We start from the raw sequence: 23,089 nt of genomic DNA on the forward strand, positions 1-23,089 counted from the left end.
GATAATCAGTCTTGGATAATTAGTTACATTAGGCTTTTTGACTAAACCAATAATGAAGACTGGAAACTGTTGGTGGGAGTACACAGAGCTCTGGTGTAGGATATGGTTTTAGTTTGAGTCTCTCTTCTAAATCAAGCTAATTTTTGTGTCTAGTGGCTGGAAGTTCCTTTCGAAAGAGCAGTATGTCATAATAGTTTAAAAGGCAGAATGTGTCTTGTGGAAGCCCTTGCTTTAATTTGCATTGCTTCTGGGAGTTGATTCTTCTTTGCTCTTCCCCTGCTATTGTCTATGCATAATGAGGTTAAGGCACTTTTTATTAGTGATGCACATTATAAGCTAGAATGTAATTTTATTGCAAATTTGTTCTCTTAAACTGATATTCAGTTGTGTTATTTTGCATAATAGGGAGCTCTAACTAATAAAACCTGTAATCAGACAAACAAGGCTCTGTACTTTCTACATCTGCCTCCTGGAGCAGATTTGCCAATTTCTTACCTATATGATTTGTCACAAATAATTGCATAATGTTTTACGTGGTATATGAAGCATTTAAAAGCTCCCTAACATTTGAGTTTGTTGAACATAGTGGGAATAGGAGAACTTCAGTAAATACAGGGAAAATTAAGGCTGCGATTTTCTTGCATCTCCCTGGAAAAAAAGAGTATTTTAAGTTGCCGGATCAGAGTCCATTTCGGAGAACAAGAAGAGCAGCAGATTTTAGCATAAATAATGGTCAAAGCTCTCCAGGCACATTTTACTCCAATGCAACAACTTTCTTCTAGGTGAAACGATAGTGAATGTTTTGGATTTTAAGAAGGATGCAGGGCTGTGGCATGGTATTCTAACGGTGAGTTGAGCCTGTGAAGGCTTTCTGAAGCATTTCATAACTCTTCCTAATTGCAAAGTTTGAGGAGATCATTTTGGAGTGTTACCTATTAAGTCAGTCATAGTGCTCTCTTCAGAGAATTGCAGATCTGGCAGAAGTAATAATATTTCCTGCTCAATTGCTAAGCTTTCCTGTAAATTCAAATGATGTTTTGAAATGTTAACTGTTTTACAGGAAGCATAGAAGCATCCCAAGTAAATGTGTGTGAATTCATGCGGGCGGGAGGAAGGACTTGATGAGGAGTGGGGGTGACTCATGTTGTTGCTTCATAATAGATTTTGTGCTCACTTTCTTAAAAATCTTATTTCTACTTTTCAGAATGTAATGAACAAACTGCATACTATCAGTGTGCCCTATTCTGTGATGAAAACCTGCCCACTCTCATGGGTGCAGAGAGTTCATGCCCACAAAGGTAATTGCATGTCTTCTGCAACTTAAGCTCTAAGTTTTTAGGATAAATTCCGGCATTCAAATATTGACTACATTAGAGCAAAGTCCTAATGCTCTGTGGATGATGGCAAACCACACAGAACTTGATGGCAACTTCAAAACCTGTGTATTTGGAGTCAATACCTTTTATGAGACCAAGAAAATAACGCACAAAAATCCATTTGATCCCAAGTCTTTAGTTGGAGTATTCAGATGGTGATAGTGATTTGTACATTTTGAAGGGAGGGCTGCAGTAGTGATATGCCTTGGCTCAGGGGCTGGGAAATGGCCTGCCTCCCACAACAGACGCTGTTGTATGTTGGGGCTTGCTATTACTGCAAGCTCAATGAATTAAGGTTTGCTTGCCTTAGTGAGAGTTTTCTGCTTTTGGAGGGTTGGATAGTGCCTTCATACAAAACGGACTCATGGAAAGTTTTTCTTTTTACTGATAACTGTTTCTGTTGCCTTCATTTGCAGCAAAAGTTGCTTTAGTGAAGTGTCGAGACTTGCACTGGGCCATGATGGCCCATCGAGACCAAAGAGATGTCAGTTTGAGTTCTCTCCGGATGCTGATTGTAACTGATGGTGCAAATCCCTGTGAGTGTGCACATCTTTTTGTTTTAAGAGGAGAGGTTTTTCAGCTGGTTGTTGCCGTAGACTCAAGTTTTGCTCCTTTTGTAGCTACTTCCAAGAAGACCTAACATAGGACAGCTGTCTAGTAACACACGAGTTGTGAATTGTTGATACTTCAGCACAAGGGCAAGGGGTTTCCTGTGTTTTATTTCTTTGAGTACAAATTGTGAAAGGTGCTGCAAAAGGTAGGAAGAGGAGAGTTTACTGGGGAGCTTTTGTGTGTAAAACAGAATTCTGGTAGACTGGAGTGAGACTGTTTTTTTTTTAATTGCTCACCATGGGATAAAGTGAAGGCTTTTAAGAACAGTGTTGAAGATGAAGCAAAAAAAGTTAAAAAGATATGCAATGAATGATGTTAATGAAGAGACTTAAAGAATGTCTGTCTAGATGGCACCAACAGAAGGGAGATTTGGAACACTATTAGCTCTATTTGTGATATGTACATTGCATGGAAACAGACTCTATATGTGTGTGCTGATCTGTTGGAGGTTGAAGCAGTCTTTTTATTCCTGTCATCATCATTCCGTGAGCACCTCCTACATGTAATGACTCTGGAGCAAGCTGGGGAAGAAAATTAGACTTATTCGAGAGAATGTGCTTTTTTCCCCAAATGCATTTATTTCTATGTTATTTTACAGACAGTTTTAAAATCAAAACATGTGAAGTGATAGTTACATGTTTTCTTACTTTCCAGGGTCTGTTTCCTCATGTGATGCCTTCCTGAGTTTGTTTCAGAGCCATGGGCTTAAACCAGAGGCAATTTGTCCTTGTGCCACATCTCCAGAAGCAATGACTATTGCAATACGGAGGTAATGCGCGTATGCTGTTACAGTCTTTGCTAGATTATGGTTTATTCACACACCTACTGGTCATAGTTGTCTTAAGCATGTAATAAGCTCCACTGACATTTGTTTGGGCTCAGGTATTCAAGTGGTTATGTTATTAAATATTTCTCCTAAGATAGGAATGCTTTTGTTCCTGTAAGATATACAGTGGCACATCAGTGCTTGTAAGAAAGGTGTACTGCTTTATCCTACTCTTTGCGCATACACAGCTAGTGTGGTATTTTTGAATCTGAGCTAAAATCTATTATCACTTACAGCCTTTTGTTCCATTGCTGCCCTCTGTAATAAACAGTACTGTAATCCTCTAGTCTAGGAGCAGGTGCTTATCACAGATTAAGCTTAAAACCTGGAAGAAGAGTTGTGATTCACATGATGGATTGTACATGCCTAAAAATAAGGTCTTAGTCATTGATCAGTATGGCTTTTCTGGGAAGTAATCTTTACTATCACCTCATGATTTTAAATTTGTTATGAAAAGAGGAGACATCGCAGTATGCATTTCTCATACTGTGATGTCTTCATCAGAGTCTAAGAATACCCTGTAAGTCTGCTTCAGTGTATTGATTTTATGTCCTTCAAAGGCCTGGCGTCCCTGGGGCGCCTTTGCCTGGAAGAGCCATCCTGTCCATGAACGGGCTGAGTTTTGGTGTGATTCGTGTCAACACCGAAGATAAAAACTCCGCTCTCACTGTCCAGGATGTCGGCCATGTGATGCCAGGAGGTAAGAATGCGCAGGAGTGCCCTGTAACATCTTTTTGTAAATGGTCTGGAATGTTTTAGAGCAGGTAATGAAGGCTGTTGAGCTGAGACCTTCAAAGTAGTTCTACAGGCCATTTAAATAAAAAGCCCAGAAAGCCATGTGCTCGTGCAGTAATGTGAAGTCCTTGCAGGAAATGTGGTGTCCCAGCAGCAGCTCTGTTCTTAAGCTTGAAGTGGTTAGGACATATTCCCACCCTCCTGTGTGTTGTTCTGTGGCAATGCGATGTCTGTGAGAATTGTCAGAGGTGTATGCTCAATCTATTCGGACAGTGCATTGATTGCAAGACCCGTAAGGTAAGGAAAAAGAGCTAGACTTGGTATTCTCCCATATTTGGCCCCATTATGGGGGGAGGTTAAGCAGATCCCATGACATGTCCTATTTGTCATAGTTAAGTGTCAGCTCTTCCACAGTCCAAATCTTGGGAATACTCTTAACAGTATGTAATTTGTCCTAGGAATGATGTGTATAGTGAAACCTGATGGACTGCCTCAGCTCTGTAAAACAGATGAGATTGGTGAAATCTGCGTTAGCTCCAGAGCAGGAGGAATGATGTATTATGGGCTGGCAGGGGTGACAAAAAACACGTTTGAGGTATGTATGAGAGTTCATCTTTCTCTGTTTCCTATGTAGAGCTGATGATCTTGTATAATCTATTGATTTCTTTTAAACTTAAAATGTTTGTGTTGATTTTTAAAGAGAGATCCTGAAAGATTTGTTAGATATTTTCAACTTTCCCCTTTCATAAAGATCTCTCATACTGCTAAAATGTTGAGTGGTGTGTGTGTGGAATCCTTCATTTACTCATTTTCCTCATCACTTGCATGTAGTGCAATTTTCAATGCAGAATTAGGTGGGGAGTATCCTTCTATCCTTTGGTAAATCCACTCCATCTCCAGCAGTCCTCCCTTCTGTTGCAGATTATCCCTGTGAACTCAGCTGGCTCTCCAGTTGGTGATGTGCCATTCGTCCGTTCGGGCTTGCTGGGGTTTGTTGGACCTGTACGTAACATGGTTTTTGAGCATTTGGGTACAGAAGCACATGTACTTGTTGAGAGATACTGGGTTTGCCTGAGCCAGTAGGAACCCTTACTTTTCCAGTATGTTACTTTTACAGTTCTTCACCATGCTACTTGTTGCATTTTTAGATTGCTAGTTATTTTAAAACCAAATGTAAAAAGCTTTTGTATGGCAGTTCTGCTACATCTGCCAAAGTATCTTGGCTCTGCGAGTTGCTAGAATGATTCACCTGAGTTAGTCATATATGATGTAATTCAGAGAGAAAGAAAATGTTTTATACAAATTCCATTGATCTAGTAACTGAAATTATAGACAAGTAATAGTTAAAAAAATATGCCATCAGAGACATTTGAATACCTGCTTTGTATAACTTTATCACATCTTTCTATGTTTCAGGGCAGCTTGGTGTTTGTGGTTGGAAAAATGGATGGATTGCTTACAGTTAGTGGACGTAGACACAATGCTGATGACATCGTAGCAACTGGATTGGCAGTAGAGTCAATAAAAACAGTTTACAGAGGAAGGTTAGCAAAATAAACCTGACCCCCTCCATGAATTTCTGCATGTGGTGTAATGAAATGTGATCTATAGTGTGATCTCTGTTGTCTCATCAGTAATTGACTTGTTTGGGTGCTTGAGTCTAAAACAAGTATGTGTTTGGTTTAGGCAGTAGTTGGCCTGATCCTTCCTAACGCAGGTAAGTTTTTCTCAATATCCTGTCTGACTTTTCATCAAGTCTGTGTACTTTAGGGGAAGGAATCAGGTTACAAGATAAACCAGCCACATGGAAAATTTATTTCTGTCTCTGTAAAACTTCCAAGTCTCTCTAGTTGCTAGCCATTGGCTGGTGTTCTGCAGCAAGGAAGAGTTCTGTTAATTTCCAAAGATACTTAATTTTATTTGGCAATTGTGGATATAATTTTATAAATCCCCAGAATAGCATAGGAGCTCATGTCTCTAAGAGTAGGTTTTAGGCCCCCTACATCATGTAGATGCTTTTAGCGTTTTTATTATACTAGTAAGTTGCCACAGGTTGGAACATAGTGTGAGAGCAAGATGAGAGGGCAGGGGCTATGCTATGTAGAAAATTCATCACTTGGTGGAATTAATTGCTTATGTAGTCCACAGAGCCTTTCTGTTTTGACTCTGTTTTAGTTGCCTGATGGTGTTCCTCTTTGCTCCATGCATTTTTAGGAGCTTTGCCTTTGGTCTCTTTCATTTGTTCCTTATTTCTGAGTAGTAAAATTGGAATTCCTGACAATATGGCTCTTTTCCTTAGGATTGCTGTGTTCTCGGTGTCTGTGTTCTATGACGAGAGAATTGTGGTCGTTGCAGAGCAGAGGCCAGATGCATCTGAAGAGGACAGTTTTCAGTGGATGAGTCGAGTGCTGCAGGTAAGCCAAGCTACACAAGTGGGCAAGGTGAGTTAGTGCATATTTTTCAGTGTGTGGGCAGATCAGAGGCCATTAACATGCCCCAGATGGAAAGAGCATAGGCTCAGGATCCCGCTTGGCAGCAAGAAATTTTTACAAGGTCACAAGCTGGTACATCTACTGTGCACAAGCTGTTCTTTTATGTCTGAAGGTCCTGAGAAAATGACTGCAGCACAGAATAGTGTAGGTTCTGATGAAGTGGTCAGCATTATACTAGCAAGGTGACTGCGTAGGTAGAAATATAATTGCCTCTCAACACTACAAAGCAGACCCAGTGCTCGTGCTTAGGAATTCTGCTTTTAGTCTTGAATTGTGCCAGTGCTCAAAGTCATGCTTTAAAACTGCCCTTATCTTTGGAGATGCGATTGCAGCAGTGAGACAGTGAACAGAGAACAGTTCAAACAGCTGAAGAAGTATGGTCCTGAGAAACCAGAATGAGTGGTGAATGCTTACTTTGAGAACTGCATGCGTGTATGAGACTCGTGTAATAATATTTCGGGTTGTGAAGTAGGCACACTGGGGAGAGAAGTGAGGGAAGTACTTGGTGATCTGAATAAAGTATTAGATGCCTGGATGCCAAACAGGACAAAAAAGGAACAGAGGGTGTTGGTTCAGAAGAGACAGATGGATAAAATCCTAAAATCAAAATTGGATGATTCATCAAGCAGCTGTTTATATTTTGAGATTTTAGTCAAGAACAATTTTAAAATGGATTTCTTCTGTATGGAAGGAATTATAAAGGAAGGGATGCTAACAAACACTTAACTGTTACAGTAGGACTCGCTGATGCTGTATAGGTGAAATAATGATAATGATCAGCACCTTACCGATATGTAGTGATTTGTCTTGGAATAGGTCAGCACAGTCAGTAACACTTGACTGTCTCCAGCAGTACTGAGCAGTCAAGTGACCATCTTTCCTTTCTCTAGGCAATTGACAGCATTCACCAAGTGGGCGTATATTGCCTTGCTCTTGTGCCAGCCAATACATTGCCAAAAACTCCATTAGGAGGGATCCATATCTCTCAAACTAAACAGCACTTTCTGGAGGGCTCTCTGCATCCATGCAACATCCTCATGTGCCCACACACGTGTGTGACGAACTTGCCAAAACCCAGGCAGAAGCAACCAGGTAACCTGAGCTGCCTTTTTTTTTTTTTTTTTTTTAAAGATTTAGTTTACTAAAGTTCACTACCTCAAACCTACAAAGCTGTGCAATGCCTCTGACAGAAAGACAAATTCTGCTGAGTGTTCTGCTTGCTGGGGACCACAGTGAGTCTCATGGCCTGTGGCTTGCTTCAGGCCTCTCTCTGCACATCAGGAATTTTGATTCCTACCTCTGAATTTTTGGAATTCTCTCCACTGCTAAACAGGAAACTTCTGAATGAAAATGAGGAGCCTAGCAATACCTTATGTACTTGTATCAGTGAGGTCATTACCTCTGTTCTTGTCATCCATGCCCAGGAGCAGTGTGATCCTACAGAGAATCTTTGTACTTTTGCTCTCCTATGCCAACCCCTCGCTGCTTGCATTAAAAGTTCCAACTCTGGCAGTGCAGTGCAGACTCAGAGCTTCCTCTACAAAGAACCCATCTGTTCTTTGTTAACACTGGTTTTCAGGTAGAAGAAGCTGAATCTGCCTCATAATGAAATGACTGGTCATACGAGTCGCTATGGGACCTGAAGTCCTTGCAGCTCTCACTTGTTTTAAGCATTATACCGCAGCAGTATCTAGCAGATAACTTTGGAAGAATCTGTTCCTTTGTTCTGATTCCATGGGGCTGTTCTTTATCAACAGGTGTTGGCCCTGCCTCTGTGATGGTAGGGAACCTGGTCGCTGGGAAGCGTATTGCTCAAGCTGCTGGAAGAGATCTTGGTCAAATAGAAGACAATGATTTAGTTAAAAAGGTAAATTGGTATTTGCTGCAGCTAGAGAATGGGAGAAGAATTTACCCTACAGCTGAATGTGAGGCAGCAATGTGAAAGAGACTTAAGTATCACCTCTGAAGTAAAGTACTAGTGTTTAATTACTGCCTCTTTATTTCAGCACCAGTTCTTGACAGAAGTGTTACAGTGGAGAGCTCAAGCAACTCCTGACCACCCACTCTTCCTGTTATTAAATGCCAAGGTACAGTCAGTGTTGAGTTTTTGTGAAGGTCCACCGTATATCATTCAGCACAAATTTGAGACTATTTAAAATCTTTTGCCTGCTCCAGTGGCCTCTATTCAGTCTCTGTATCAGGTTTGCCCAAGCCTTTGGAATTTAAAACTTGAATCTTTGAACCTGTGTGTCACTTTAATCTGAATGACTAGAATGGTTCCAGGCCTCACTTTAAAACTGTGCGGGTTTGTAGGTCCCATTAGCTCTTGTGGTTATGTATCCATGTTGAGTATATTGTGACAAGGTTCTGGTGCAAGGAGAACTGAACTGACTCCCTAGTAGCTAGAATTTTCTAGACCAAATCTAACTGTTCCTGCCTGTGATGTGTGTAGATGGCTAACTGAATGCTAGAAGCCTCTAGTTATAGACAGCTAGTAGGTAAAGACTGACACTAGTTAGTACATTTTTTTTGTTGTTGTTGGGTTTTTTAGCAGCAGCCATTTTACTGTCACATGTGTTATGCCAGGCTTTATTTAGAACATTTTTGTTTCCTTTGAAGGGAACCACTGTGTGTACAGCCACCTGCCTTCAGCTGCACAAAAAAGCTGAGCGAATTGCATCAATTCTGTATGACAAAGGACATCTCAATGCAGGAGACAATGTGGTGCTTCTCTATCCTCCTGGTAAGCAAGTTTCACTGAAATGGTGGTACCTTAGGGACTATGTAACTGTCCAAGGAAGGCAGTCCTGATGTCTTGCAGTCGCCATATCAGGACTTGCACTTTGACTGTAGAGTTTTTGGAAGAGCTGATTTGTAACTTCCCACTCCTGGATAGACGCTCTGGGCTCTGGAGAACTTACTGTGTCCTTATGTTTAGAATAAATCCTTTAAACTTTTGTGGTTATTAAAGATCCTCTGGTATGGTATATTCACTGCAAGGTTATTAGAAACTTGTGACCCCACTGGTTCTATTGGAGAAATGTATTAGTCACTCCACCAGAGAACTTGGCTCCTGGTCTCTATTCAAGTTTTATTTGGCTGGAGTCACACCACCAGTTGGCAGTTCTTCATCCAGGGAAAGTGTGTAGTTTGCCATAGGAAATGGCAAAGTGGCGTGTGGTAGAAACTGGTACCATCATCTTTAGCTGTGCAGACAACGCACTTCCTTTGAGACTGTTAGTTACTTGTTCTGAGGCAGTAGGTTGGGAACAGTGGGAGCTGCAGTCTGCCTGCTGTGTGCTGCAGGCCACAGCTTTTATCACTTGGGGTGTGTAAACACTCACTGCTAGTGAGGGCTGTTCTCTGGTGTGTTTCTCCTTCCACTGCCAGACAGCTGTGTTTTGTCCTGACACTTGGGATATTCTTTCTATACAAGATGGTTCTCTGTGTGGTCAGTCTGCTTTTCCCGTCCCCTATGTCAGGCTTTCTTAGTTGCCTTGTTGTGCTGCCTTCAGTGTTTGGGCTGCTTATGTTGCACATCTGTGCTGTGGGAGTGCCTAGGCTGTATACTTTCTAATGAAAGTTGTAACTGATGCTTGGAGTGAAAGTACTTGGGGAAAAGCTGGTGTCACCAGCGTGTCCATCCACCAGTGTCCTACACTACAGCCTATCGTGTCCTTGCAGGCATTGAGCTAATCACCGCATTCTATGGCTGTTTGTATGCTGGCTGCATCCCTGTGACCGTGAGACCACCTCATGCTCAGAGCCTCACTGCTACTCTGCCCACTGTGCGAATGATCGTGGAAGTGAGTAATGGGGCCATAGCTGAGAGCGTGGCTGGAGCACTATCACTTCAGCCCCTCAGATTTGAGCGATTAACACGGTTGTCCGGATTCCATGCCGTTTACATGGCGGTGGTGACTGAAGCATATCTTTTAACATAAATACAGTGTTTTCGTTCACAGAAATGCTAGGGAGAACTGCCTTCTTATGTGGCAAGGTGAATTATGAAACAGATGGTTTCTGCACTAAATTAACATTGTGATATTACCACCTAAAACCTCACATTTGCACTCCTTTAAGTAATTATTGGGCAGTTGCGGATCCTGCCTTTAGTTATTCTCCAAGTCCAGTAATCACTTAAAGCTGTCTCCCCATTTTGACCATGGGGAGAAAGCTGCATATGCACATCTACTCTGAAGATTCTGCCATGGTTATTTGCATTTTAGTCTGCATTTGGGGTTTTAGTGAAGGAAGAGTAGAGAGCTGGAGTTTTGGAACAGCCAGAGAAATTAATGCAAGTCTGGGGGGAAGTTGGCTACAGGTGGTAAAATACGCTCCAGATATCAGACCTTGCAAGCACAATGCTCGTGGGACATGCTTTTGTCTTTTTTGTCTTTGTTTCTTTTTTGAGGAAGTGTTTATCTTTTTAGGTCAGCAAAGCTGCCTGTATTCTCACAACCCAGACCTTAATGAGACTACTGAAATCTAGAGAGGCAGCTGCTGCTGTAGATGTGAAAACATGGCCAACCATCATTGATACAGGTGTGATCCATGGACTAACAGACTTTTTGAAATCCTGGTGTTGGGATTAGCATCGACTTCCAAAGGGAGAGAACAATGTCCCCCATTTCAGATGCTAATGGGTGGCTATTAAGAAATGCTGGTTTATTTGGAAGAAACATCCAAGATATAATCCAGGGCCTGACTTTGTTCTAATCTCCTGCATTTGTTGAGTCTTCCTTGGGGTGTAATGCTACTGAAAAGCCGTGTTCCAGGCAGCTATAATCTCCTTATGATAATTTTACGTGTAACGGTAATATGCTTGGACTCCCAGTCTGGTAATAGGGAGGGATTGAATAACTCAAATTGTATAAAAATCAGGTTATGCTTTTGTGTTGATTGTGCCTCAGAATACCTGTGTCCCTGGAGACTGAAAAATTGAAAGTGAAATCATGTATTTTAGAAAAGTTCAGTTTACATACACAGAGGAGGAAGTGTTTTCTCTGTTTTTCTGAGGAATAAATAATTTTCTACATGAGAACTTTGGCAAAGGCCTTCTCATGTGCTAGTCTCTCTTTTGGAAATAGTTACTAGAAACCTTTATGGTTCATCTCAGCCTTTTTGAAAGTTTTGTTCTCCTTTTGTTACCGGTTCATTAGCCATTAACTAACTGTGTTTGCTCCTTTCTTGCGCAGATGACTTGCCCCGGAAGCGAATGTCTCAAGCCTATAAACCACCTACGCCAGAAATGTTAGCCTATCTAGATTTTAGTGTTTCCACAACAGGCATGCTTACAGGAGTAAAGGTATAGCAAAATGGTATTAGAAGATTGGGGATTTGGTGTCTTATCTTTGGCTTGTATTTCGACTAATCTCTTGCCTCTACCACTACCAAAGCTGGCTCTTGTAGCTTGAATAAAGAGCAGATTTTCTTCCAATAAAGCTATGGATTAGCTATAGACAATGCAGTCTGTGCTGAAGAACTAGTTCTGCCGTGTAGAAAGACAGGGCTCTACAGTGGCAGCAGGAATTTTTCTGCTGCATCTCACCAGAGTTGCCTATTAGGGGAACAGTGAGTGATGTGAGCAACATAACTGTGAGCTTTTGCTTTCCCCCCACAAAGAGCTGGGTAGGAATGCAGTTGACAGAGGAGAAGAAATAAAAATGAAAAAAAAATGAAAGCCTCAGACTCCACTTAATGGTTGCTTGTGTTTGGAGTCTGAGATACCCAATAAGCACATCTAAAGTTTTTAAGCAATAGCTATTGATAGGACTATTTATCCTTTACAATGGCTTATGCAGTGCTCTGTATCTGCTATAAGGATAAGGGAAGGAAAGCTTAGTATATGGAGTAGTGCTATCAAGACAAACCTGTATTTATTCTTATCTACCTGTCTCGGTGAATTCCTGTTTTGATGTCCTTGAATTTCAGTGCTGTTTCTCTGTCTCTTCTGCTGCAGATGTCCCATGCTGCTGTGAGTGGTCTTTGCAGGGCAATTAAGCTTCAGTGTGAGCTGTACTCCTCTCGGCAGATTGCTATTTGTCTTGACCCCTATTGTGGACTTGGTTTTGTGCTCTGGTGCCTTTGCAGGTATGACTTTCTAGGGAAAAAGGTAATGATTAGTTTTGGGCTTTTTTTAAATAGGAAATATCCATCTGTGTCCTTATCTGGGGTAATTAGACAGATATGTTGACACTACCGAAATGACTAATTTACTGTTAAGGGAGGATTTGCCATTAAGCTGACAATAATATGTTCCCTTTTCCTGTAGATTAGCAAAATATTATCCTGTCTTGATCGTGCATATTTGTGCTGCCAGATATTACTGGCTCCAGAATGTTTCGCTTCTCTTTCTTCCTTGATTATATATTGCAGTAGAGGAGTTTTCTTTTTGTAAATTGTATGGTTGAGCCATTTCTCTTCCTTCAGTGTGACTGCGTGTGTGTGCAGATGATTATTCTGATACAACAAATTAGTAACAACGTTTACTACAGATATAGAGATGGTTTTTGGAGCTGTTGCCAGTTTGCTTCAGACACAGAGTCTCACAGCCTCCTTTTGATCTAACTGGAATCTAAGATGAAAATACAGTAAATATTAATTGAAAGATAACTGTTTGCAACACAAGTCTTCTGTTTTTCACAGTGTCTATTCTGGTCACCAGTCGATCTTAATTCCTCCTATGGAGCTGGAATCCAATCTTTTCCTCTGGTTATCTACTGTCAGCCAGTATAAAATAAGGGACACTTTCTGTTCCTATTCAGTCATGGAACTGTGTACAAAGGGACTTGGAAACCAAGTTGAAATGTTAAAGGTAAGAAATGCTTCCTGAATCTTATGTTCTGTAAATTAATGAAACTGTTTTACTAAAGCAAAATGATATAATTGTTAAATACAAAAGTTTTGATGGTGCACAAGTCCCTGACCCACGAATTGCTTAAAAAGCAAAAGCAACAAAAAACGTTGTAGCTACAGGAAATTAAAGGGATTAAAGCAGAATAAAGTATATTGCAGTGTAGGCAGCACTTCCTCAGTGGCATTGCCAGTGAGTGGCAGAGACTGCTGGGCAAACCTTAGAGATGATGCCAGCAGCAGAATGCTATGCAGAAAATTGCTTATATAACAGTCTGCAGTGAAGGCTGAGGCCAGCCCATGATGTAAAACACACGTTTAGGCAATCTACTAAATAAAGGTGCTTTCTTCTAGGAGAAGAGTGGCAAGAGAAATTAGCTACGTAAGAGGCTTGAGGTGACTTTTTGCACGGATTTTACTGAAATAAGTTGTGTATTTCATCTACAGAGTTAAGGAGCAGTCATCTTCTGTTGTTGAGCATAGAGTTCTGTGTCTGCTTTGTGGTGTGTCACCAGTTAAACAGAATAATGGTAACAGATTTGAACAGCTGGGTAGTGCTGTTTAGTGCATTCCTGGTCACACGTAGAAGTAAGAGGGAGATGATAATGGTTTCTGGCCCCAGTTTTGTTGAAGATTCAGTGTAATCCTAGCAAATGACATGATTCTCACTTAGTTTGGTTTCCATGTATATAAATAGGTAATAAGAGATGTAATCTTAGCTGAAAGGTGCTGCAGAAGCAGAGTGCTGCATCCTCTGGCACAGAGGAAGAAGCAATGTTGATGACTCCACTGGTCTAACTATTCTTAGGCTCTGGTCAGACACATTTTATAGTTACAAATAGAAGCTCAAAAGAGGAAATAGAACATGAACACAAAGACAGGGTGTCCTGCATTTTTAGAGTAATTTTTCAGATTCAAAGGATGAAAAGCAAATGTCACTTGAAATGGGGTAGATCTTAGTGCAATGTAAAATAGGTAATCAACAAATTCAGTCCTCTGCACTCATTTGTGTCTACACGCTCTTCTCTAGGCACGTGGAATTAATCTGTCGTGTGTCCGGACTTGTGTGGTAGTTGCAGAGGAGCGGCCACGAGTTTCTCTGACTCATTCCTTCTCAAAACTCTTCAAAGACATTGGCTTGTCATCTCGTGCTGTAAGCACCACCTTCGGATCAAGAGTCAATGTTGCTATCTGTTTACAGGTAATGTGAGTGCTTACTGGTGCTTGTCTTGTCAGAGGCATTGGATTCCAGATTCCCTTGTATTCTGAATCAGCAAACTTCTAATCTGCACATGCTTCTGTGTCATTAGCTTAGCCCAATGTCTGCTCTGTGGAGATAGCTGTCACAAGATTTAAGCAGCTTCTCTTGTTGTCAACTGCCAGATTATATACAGATGCTCAGAACAACTGAAACGTGACATTAGGGGACTATTTATTTCCATATTAACAATGATTCTTGTTGCCCAGGGCTGATGGCTAGGAGTGCTTTGTCTGTTTACTTACAGCAGCCCCCACTCAGGATGCATCCCATACTGGTGTTACACTCAGTATACAGAGTAATAGCCTGAAGCGTTTCCCTCAGTGCAACTGCAAAGGTGGGGAAATGTGAATATGACTTTTGCTGTCAGTAGAAAGCCCCTGGAAATGTTTATGAGCTCAGGCAGAGATTACTCTGATTTACATAAATCAATAAAATACCTAAAATATTTCTTTAACGTTAACTCCTTAGGGAACATCTGGGCCTGATCCCACCACGGTGTATGTAGATCTGAAATCCTTGAGACATGACAGGTACAGTAAGTTTAAACTTATTAATGGCTTGTATACATAAAACATTGTAATGGTACTGAGCTATCACCCCTGCTCAGCAGATTTCAGCTCATTGCTTTTCCTGACATTTTTTTTTTTTTTTTTTTTTTATCTTTAGAGTACGCTTAGTGGAAAGGGGAGCTCCACAAAGCCTGCTACTTTCAGAATCTGGGAAGGTAATTTCATGCTGTTCCATAGCTGCATGGCACACTGAGCATCTGACCATGCATCTCTTTTTATGCCCTTCATAATGTTGTAGGTTTGTAGTTAGGAAAGGCAGCTGTGTTAAATCAGTGCCGTGGCATGCCACGGGAAGAGGTGATTTGTTGGTTACATTGCTCTGGAAAGTTGGTTTGATTTATGATTAAGTATCTGTTGATTTTAAAGCATGCTTTAAAAAAATAATTCAGAGGATCAATCTTGTTTTTATAATCAATGATCTATCAAAATACTTAGTGTTTGCTGTATCTTTGAAATATGCATGCATTTGGGGTTTATTGCAGTCATTACTCTCTTAATAGATTAACAAAAAGATGTCTTCCTGCAGTATTGTCAGATTTTAATATAGAATTCTTCAGAATCATGATGTACCAATATTTATGAGCCTTGAATGCCTTGCTTATGTAGATCTGCAGTTATTAATTAGTTTCTTACTGTTACAGTACTTCAGTGTACATACTATGATTTGCTTTATGCATGTTTGTAACTTGTGCAGGTGAAAATCATGCCATAAAAATCTGGAGGTAAATTAACAACTTTTGAATTTCAGTTACTTGTGTAGATAACTCATAAATTGATTATGTATTCCTTCTTGTGATCTTTAGATTTTACCTGGAGTCAAAGTAGTCATTGTTAATCCTGAGACAAAAGGGCCTCTTGGAGACTCTCATCTTGGGGAGGCAAGTACAGACTTTATTATTTGGGTAGCTTTTCTTTTTGTCTGCTTCTTGAGCTATATTCTGTCTTTCTGATTACTAAAGTTGCCAGGTGACAGATTGTGAGTGGTAATGCTTGTATACCATTATATATTGAATTATTGATGGAATGTTCAGAATTTGGGGATGTTACTTTAGAGTCGAGCTTAAAGAAAGAGCCTGCTAAAAAGGAAGGCTTGTTCCATTCCAAGTCTTGCATAACTGGCTTCTGAAGAATCTCATTTGCATTTTGTTCTCCTTATTGTGATTACACACCAGTAAATTGATAAATTATTATAAATTTTGTTGATGAGTTATAAATTTTTTTGAAATCACGTGTAATAAAAATCCATAGTTCATTTACTCAGTTCATCCTCAGCTGGCAGTTATTAAGTCGGCAAGATGCGTTTTTTAGGATTCTGCAGGATGTTTGGGGGTTTGAGTTAAATGCAAATTTCTGGGGGTGAGGGGGAGGTAGGAAAATCTTAAAAAAACAACCTCCTATTACAGTTTATTTTCTACTTCCTTTTAATACTCACAAGATGCTTCATTTTCATAGTGCATGGATCTCAGTATTTTTCCACTTCCTGTACAGATTTGGGTAAATAGTCCACACACAGCCAGTGGCTACTATACTATCTATGATAATGAAACCCTTCAAGCTGATCATTTCAACACTCGTCTAAGCTTTGGTGATGCTGCTCAGACACTTTGGGCTCGAACTGGATACCTTGGTTTTGTTCGTCGAACAGAGCTTACAGCTGCCAGTGGAGGTATGGCAGAAATTAGTCTTTATCTTTTAAACGAAGAGGGAGAGCTTTTTCCCATACTGTGCAGTGAACAAATCCCAATCTCGTGTCTGGATACAAGAGATAATTTGTTTTATTTACAATATGTTTATTGTCTGCCATTTTCTGTTTTATAGTATGCATACATTTTATTTTCTGTTTCTCCTTTCCAGAGCGTCACGATGCACTGTATGTTGTTGGGGCACTGGATGAAACTTTGGAACTGCGAGGGCTGCGTTACCATCCAATCGATATCGAGACTTCTGTATCTCGAACGCACAGAAGCATCGCTGAATGGTAAAACAGTAGTGAAAAATGAATTCATCTCAACCTAGCTGGAATGTAGAAATGTTTAAACAAAGATGCCAGATGTAATACAAAAAGATGAGGCAAAGGCAGAATTTTTTTTCTTTGACTGTCAGCAAGACACGTGACCTTTTTGTGCATCTCTCTCTGCCCATTTGTAGATGGGGATAACATTGGGCTGACTAATTCTTATGCATGTTTTCTCAGGAGCGTTAATTCAAAATAGAAGTTATAATCTCCTGCTTTGTTGTATAAAGAACCATTTATATTTGAGTGAGTGAAAGCAGCATTTAGTTTGTATGTCAAGCTAAGTAATACTGATGTGTTTAAATTGATCTTTGTTATGCTATGACTGCGATTTCTCAGAGTTGGGTCGATTGGAAACGCAGCCCAAAGCAGGTGGTAAACACCATCTAAGGCTTGAGAAAAGATAAAGTGTGGATCTTTATCTGTGAAAATAATTGTTCTGCTTGTTTTTCTTTTCTACTTTTAGTGCTGTGTTCACCTGGACCAACTTGCTTGTGGTGGTTGTGGAGCTGTGTGGCTGTGAACAGGAAGCCCTGGATTTAGTTCCTCTAGTCACAAATGTGGTCCTGGAAGAACATTATCTAATTGTGGGAGTGGTGGTAGTAGTGGATCCAGGAGTTATTCCCATCAATTCCAGAGGAGAGAAACAACGAATGCATCTCCGTGACAGTTTTTTAGCTGATCAGTTAGACCCCATATATGTAGCCTATAACATGTAACATGCATGGGGGGCAAAAGATGTTCAGAAACTCTGTGGGACCACCAAGTGACAAAGGGTGTCTATAGAGTGAAGCTGGTGAAAATTACTAATACTTGATAAAAAGTTTGAGATTGCTGCCATATTCCCTTCATCTCATCCTGTGGTATTAAGATCACATTAATTCCCAAGGGACAAAAGGAAATGTGGTAGACAATGGAAAACATTTGTAACAGTTTACTGAAATATTAGCTTTATAGAAAATGCAAAGTTGACAAATGTGTGAGCTACAAAACTCCTAAGGCCTTTACAGTAGTGTTACTTTTTTCATCTGTTGTACATATTTGTATTTTTATCTAATACTGTTCTAGGATTCTATAAGGGGAGGGTTTATTTAGTTAAGATGATAAACTATTAAGAGGAGGGTCATCAGAGTTCTGCAGTTCCCTACTATATAATGTACTTTGCATCTGTACTGTAGCTATTTGTTCTATGGGATCACACAACTTATTTAAAATTGTGCCATGACCAAATCAATAACTTACGGAATCTAAGAGTTACTTATTCATATAGATATTTCTTGAATTTAAAAAATTGCCTATATTTTAAATATGTAAATATTATTATACATAATTCACTTAGATAGAAAAATGACTTGGATAATGATGACAGCTGAAGGTAGAAATTTTTAAGGACAGTAACTTTTGTGGTCCTTAGCATAATTACATTTGGTTAGACAGCTAATGTGAGATACACAAATCTTGCACAAGTTTTCTTAATTCAGTATGTAGTCTTTCAGTGCTGGCCAGAAGTGTGTCATAGCATGTAGAAACCTATTTTTTTAAGGCACATCTTTCTAAAAGAGGCTGAAATGTTTAAATGGTAACATGAAATCTGGTAGAAATTGCAGTGCAAGTCCAAAATGCTTAACTGAAATTGGTGCATCTGGGTGACAGCTTCTGCCTTTTATGACACCCTATATTTAAAGGAGGGAAAAAAGATGCCGCAGATTAGCACACAGTTAAATTCACTGTTTGTGTGCAATTCAGTCATTAGTTTATGTGCCTTGTAGGTACAGGAAGAAATATCGTCAATGGGCTGTAATGATAGCTGGGAGACAACCCAGATTTCCCTGAAACATTCATTAGAAAAACTGTATTTTTTGGTTTGGGGTTGAATGCAATTTTTTTGTTACAGTAGGAGGCAAAAAGATGAGACTTAGCAGTTCTAGCAAATACATGGTTAAATAACTTCAGGAAAACTAGGATCCCAGCATTCAAAATACTGTGTTGGTTTTCACATGAATAGTTGTAAGGAAACAGAGCCCTTAGAGTCTAAGTACAGCTCTTGCTGTTAGAAGCTGTTGCACGCTGAGTAGAGGGAGAGAGAATGTTTCAGCTTTGATTGAGAATTACCTTTCTTTGCTCTAATTCTTAATAATCTTTTAAATTCCTAAATTAAATTCCTAAAGATGCTAAGAAAATGGGATTTTGGAAACAATGAAAGCTGATACGAGATACTGCAACAGGTTTTTTTGAGTCAAATACAGTATATAGTGTAAATAAACTTGTTATTAAGATGTTCTACATTACCTCATTCAAAGTTTGTAGGCAGTTTTTAAAAGGTTTATAGTATAAACTCAGAAGATCCTGTGGCAGTTACCAGAGCAGCACCTGATGTATCTATAAGCAAATCCCAGTTTTGTACTTGAAAAACTCCTGATGCATTGTTAGTTCTTCACTGAGGGCAGGAATGTTAAAATTTTCATAGAAAGTTCTGAATAGTATTTTAAAAAATATTTTGGGGGAGGGGGAGTAGGTTTAGAAACTGCCAGTTATTATGGCAAGTCTAAAGTTACTGCAGACAGTTCTGTTTACAAGTGCATATTTCTGAACAATTTCTTTCTGTATCAGCCCCTGTAACAAGACAACATTGCAGGTGCTATTTTTGTGGTATCATGCTGCTGCATAGGTTTAAATGGTTGTTCTGTTAGCAGTAGGACAATATCTGGTTTTGTATATGTGCCCTAAAATATTTGTGCATGAAGTTTTTATACATTAAGCTTTAACAGATTGACCACAAAATGAGGAAAGTGACAGGTGTAACTGTGACTAACACAGTTGGTACTGTAACTTAAAGTGTACAAAAACTGATCTCCCTTCTCAGACAGCAAAGTGCGAGAATCTCCTTGTTATACACCATTTTCTTTTGATTTTTTTTTCATGCACAGCAAAAGGACTTGCAGTTCAGCTTCACTTCATTGTTGTACATTTCAGAAATAAACAAGTCTTAACTTGTCTTATTCAAATTAATGCTTTTAGCTAAATTGTTTCAACAATTTAAAGCATTTGTCCATTTAAATGGATTTTAAGTAAAATTCTAGGATTATCTTTTTTACTTGCCATTTTTCAGATAAAATAAATGCTTATATTAATTTGATCAAAGATACCCAATATGTGGCATATTGACTTTGCAAAATGGCATTTTTGAATAGCATACACCATGTTTTTTCTTTCTTTCTTTTTTTTTTTTTTTTTTTTTTTGGTATGGCTAGAAATCAATATTTTGTTACTTTTTTTTTGTCTTCTAAGCTTAGTTAGTGAACTTTTTTTTTCCTGGCATATTACATTTCTCCGTTAGAGAATTGTGATTTACAGTCCTCCCTTCATAATGACGTAACATTCCACTCAGTTGCCAGTAAGCAGGGTATAGAAGCTGGCCAGTGTTGATTTTATTGAATGCTTTTGTCCATGTGTTGGTTTTTCTCCATGTCCAGGAAGTGTGGAGCTGTGAATCTGGAAATTCTGATTTTTAACTCCAGCTCTGCTAATGACTTGCCACAAGGCCTTCAGTGGGTCATTTCACTCCTTCAGTTTCCTCATCTGTAGATGAGGATATTATCTAATCCTTACAACATCCCTGTAAGGTAACTAACTGTACAGCACTAAGTGCTAAGTATTATTCATTGCTAGCCTCTTTGAGGTCGGGGACAGTTTGTTCTTCCAAACTGATTTGGTTGTCTTGGGAGGGCTGTCAAGATATGTGACCAATTCACTTTAAGGCAGTTGCTTGGTATGATAGGGAAAACGTTCCATACGTGAGCGAACGGTGGCATTCAGCTTCAGAAACTTGGCAGGGCCATGAAAGTTCTGAGGTTGTGTGTTCCTGATCAGAGTTGGTTTCTTTCCCATAACTGCTGAATCCAGCACTGAGTCCAACGAAGTGGCTGTTCCAGACTGATGTTCAGCTCTCCATGCCAGTTTGACTTTGCGACTTACTCAATTGCAGAAGAAAAATTATTTCCTACTATCATCCATCTCACTCCAAGCTAACAGCTGCAATGAAACTTAACTAGGAATTTTTACCACTTTGAACTAAAAGATTTTGTATGTCTTATGGTTTCTGAATATTCCCTAAGCAAAACTTGTGGGTTCAGGTAATTTAAAGTCTTGCTTTGTTAACATTTGCACTGCATTTCTCATTCAAATAAATGTAATTAAGATGTGTCATACTAACTGTCCTGAAAATAAGGTTGTTAAGATTAAATTTAAGCCCTAAATGCAATTTTTCTTTAACTTCTGTCAACCCTATTTACCATTGTCAAATTCAGACTACAGCATTATGTAATTATGTATAAAGTTTTTATTTATTTGAAATTAGATTAGATATACGTTTTTAAATTTAACATCTGGCTGGACAGTGTTCCATTAACGCATTGATTGTGTTTCCTTTGTCTTGTGTTAATAAATATTGATGCTTGATTGCTTGTTTTACTACTTCATCTGCTGTTTCCCTCATTTAAAAAAAAAAAAAAAAAAAAAAAAAAAAAAAAAAGAAGCAAACATTGGTTAGCATTTGTTCTGGTGAAAGGCAGAACTTCTATTTTTGCAGATAGGTGTTAATCACTTGTGTATAAAAATGTATGAGATCTGAATCGGTGAAGAGCCTCCACTTTCATGGTTGGATATAAACGTCTTGTATCTCTAGCAGGCAGTAGGCCATTATAGCTTTCAAAATCAAGAGTTGTAACTGAGTTCATTCATTAAGGATGAGCTAGATAAAGTTTGGAGTATGACCCTACTGATACCCTAAGCTTTTACTGTAGTATTAAATACTCTTTATTTAATTTCTGGTTAAGGTTCAGGATTTGTATGTTCTCATTTTGAACTGGAATTCCATGAAAGATTTTGTTACTTCAAAACTCAAATCTGTGCGGAACCCAACAAGATTAGAGTTCTTTGTCTTCTGGAGTGATAAAACTTCCTAGAAAGGCAGTGTAGTAAGGTGAAGAGAGAAACTTTTGTGGTGTTTGATATTTAACACTAGACAACTGCTGCTATCAAAAACTAACCATTGAGTTTTTATGAAGATTGAAGTATTCATATACATGTTAAGATATTTTTAGTACAAGTGAGGCTGTAATTATTTTAAGCCCAGCTGTGGTCTGTGTGTACCTATTAGTTATGTGTTTCTCAGTAAGAATATGCCTAAACACATTATTTTCTACAAACCATAGTGGCAATTTACTATGATTTTCCTTTGAACACATTTCATTTTCAGTAAATAACTGGAGCCCTGAATTGTTACATTAATCGCATTAATTGAAATAGCCAATAAACTGTGCCTTTCCATAAATGCTCAGATTTGAATGATAAATTTCTCAGTTGTCTGAAGATTCTTGTTTTAGTTGTTACAATTCTGGCCCAGGCACGTTGTGTGGTACCATAACGTTATATATAGTGAACTTAACGCTATTGTGTAGGTAAAACTTTTGCATAATTCTCGAGGAAGAGGAACTGTGAGAAGGTACAGCTTCTGAGCAGTAGCTGTGGCAAGTATTGACAGGGGAATTACAAGTTACTCAGGACTGACTGCAAGTACCTCTTCATCTGCTTACATTCACTAGTTTGGCTTCTAGAGAGATTATGTGGTTTGGGGAAAACAAAAGAGAACAAACATTGGAGGCTTCAAACGAAGCACTGCTAACAGTTCTTCTTCCACTGCCCGCTTTCACAGCTGTAGTCAGGTGTTCCAGGAAATGAGGAACCCACCAAACGTCTTCAGGGCCTTTGGTGAGGGCCTGGCCTCAAGCGACAGTGCAGGAACCTCGGAGCCGCAGCCTTGGCCCCCGTCGCCGATACGGAGCTCGCTCACGCCTGCCCGCACGTTGCGGGAGGCGCCTCCTCAGTACCATCTTTTACAACTGCTGCCAAGATAGGATTTGGGAGTGCTAAAGGTAGTGCAAAGGCTCCCACTGATACTGGTGGCTAGATAATCGAGTTTACATGTCTCATTTAGATATTTATTAGTTCTTTGATTACTATTTTCCTGCAAGTGGTCCTGTGAAAAGGGGCTGTTACCCTCAACTACTGCTCTACTGCTGCTTCCAGTCTTCATTAACTTTTCCCTTTCTGAGGTAGAAGAAAAAAAAGTAGTAGTTTTCCTCCCCAAAACTGTGAAGAACTGCTGCATTTGCCTGTTTGAGCTCAATTTAGTGCAAAGCTTTAATGGGCCCTGCCTGAAACATCCTTTCAGCGACGGGAAAACCGAGGCGGAGCCATTTTACTTCGCCGCTCGGCGCTTTGTTTTGCGCGTGGCTCTTGGCGCCCGCTCGCTCCTCCCGTCTCCCCGCCGCAAAAACGAAGGGAGCGG

General features: G+C 39.6%; 1 protein-coding gene across 8 annotated transcripts in view; it reads left to right on the top strand.

Moving 5' to 3' along the window:
* Window positions 1-21,232, top strand: part of DIP2B (disco interacting protein 2 homolog B) — a 76,469-nt gene extending 55,237 nt beyond the window's left edge. For 4 of the 8 annotated variants that reach the window (XM_062597146.1, XM_062597144.1, XM_062597145.1 and 1 more), the window contains 25 exons: window positions 783-847; window positions 1,205-1,298; window positions 1,793-1,912; window positions 2,643-2,757; window positions 3,375-3,514; window positions 4,008-4,144; window positions 4,471-4,551; window positions 4,966-5,093; window positions 5,849-5,963; window positions 6,932-7,133; window positions 7,799-7,908; window positions 8,048-8,128; window positions 8,661-8,784; window positions 9,726-9,847; window positions 10,475-10,586; window positions 11,240-11,349; window positions 12,004-12,134; window positions 12,690-12,858; window positions 13,927-14,097; window positions 14,626-14,687; window positions 14,824-14,881; window positions 15,530-15,604; window positions 16,215-16,392; window positions 16,581-16,704; window positions 17,207-21,232. In XM_062597146.1, coding sequence (XP_062453130.1) covers window positions 783-847; window positions 1,205-1,298; window positions 1,793-1,912; window positions 2,643-2,757; window positions 3,375-3,514; window positions 4,008-4,144; window positions 4,471-4,551; window positions 4,966-5,093; window positions 5,849-5,963; window positions 6,932-7,133; window positions 7,799-7,908; window positions 8,048-8,128; window positions 8,661-8,784; window positions 9,726-9,847; window positions 10,475-10,586; window positions 11,240-11,349; window positions 12,004-12,134; window positions 12,690-12,858; window positions 13,927-14,097; window positions 14,626-14,687; window positions 14,824-14,881; window positions 15,530-15,604; window positions 16,215-16,392; window positions 16,581-16,704; window positions 17,207-17,459 — 3,077 coding nt within the window. In that variant the 3' untranslated portion in view covers window positions 17,460-21,232. Of the gene's footprint in view, window positions 1-782; window positions 848-1,204; window positions 1,299-1,792; window positions 1,913-2,642; window positions 2,758-3,374; window positions 3,515-4,007; window positions 4,145-4,470; window positions 4,552-4,965; window positions 5,094-5,848; window positions 5,964-6,931; window positions 7,134-7,798; window positions 7,909-8,047; window positions 8,129-8,660; window positions 8,785-9,725; window positions 9,848-10,474; window positions 10,587-11,239; window positions 11,350-12,003; window positions 12,135-12,689; window positions 12,859-13,926; window positions 14,098-14,625; window positions 14,688-14,823; window positions 14,882-15,529; window positions 15,605-16,214; window positions 16,393-16,580; window positions 16,705-17,206 lie in introns of those variants that run through there. The other 4 variants (XM_062597149.1, XR_009960963.1, XR_009960964.1 and 1 more) reach the window with 4 other exon arrangements.
* The last annotated feature ends 1,857 nt before the right edge of the window (window positions 21,233-23,089 follow it).

This window comes from Rhea pennata, chromosome 29, assembly GCF_028389875.1.
Source record: "Rhea pennata isolate bPtePen1 chromosome 29, bPtePen1.pri, whole genome shotgun sequence".
Taxonomy (NCBI): domain Eukaryota; kingdom Metazoa; phylum Chordata; class Aves; order Rheiformes; family Rheidae; genus Rhea; species Rhea pennata.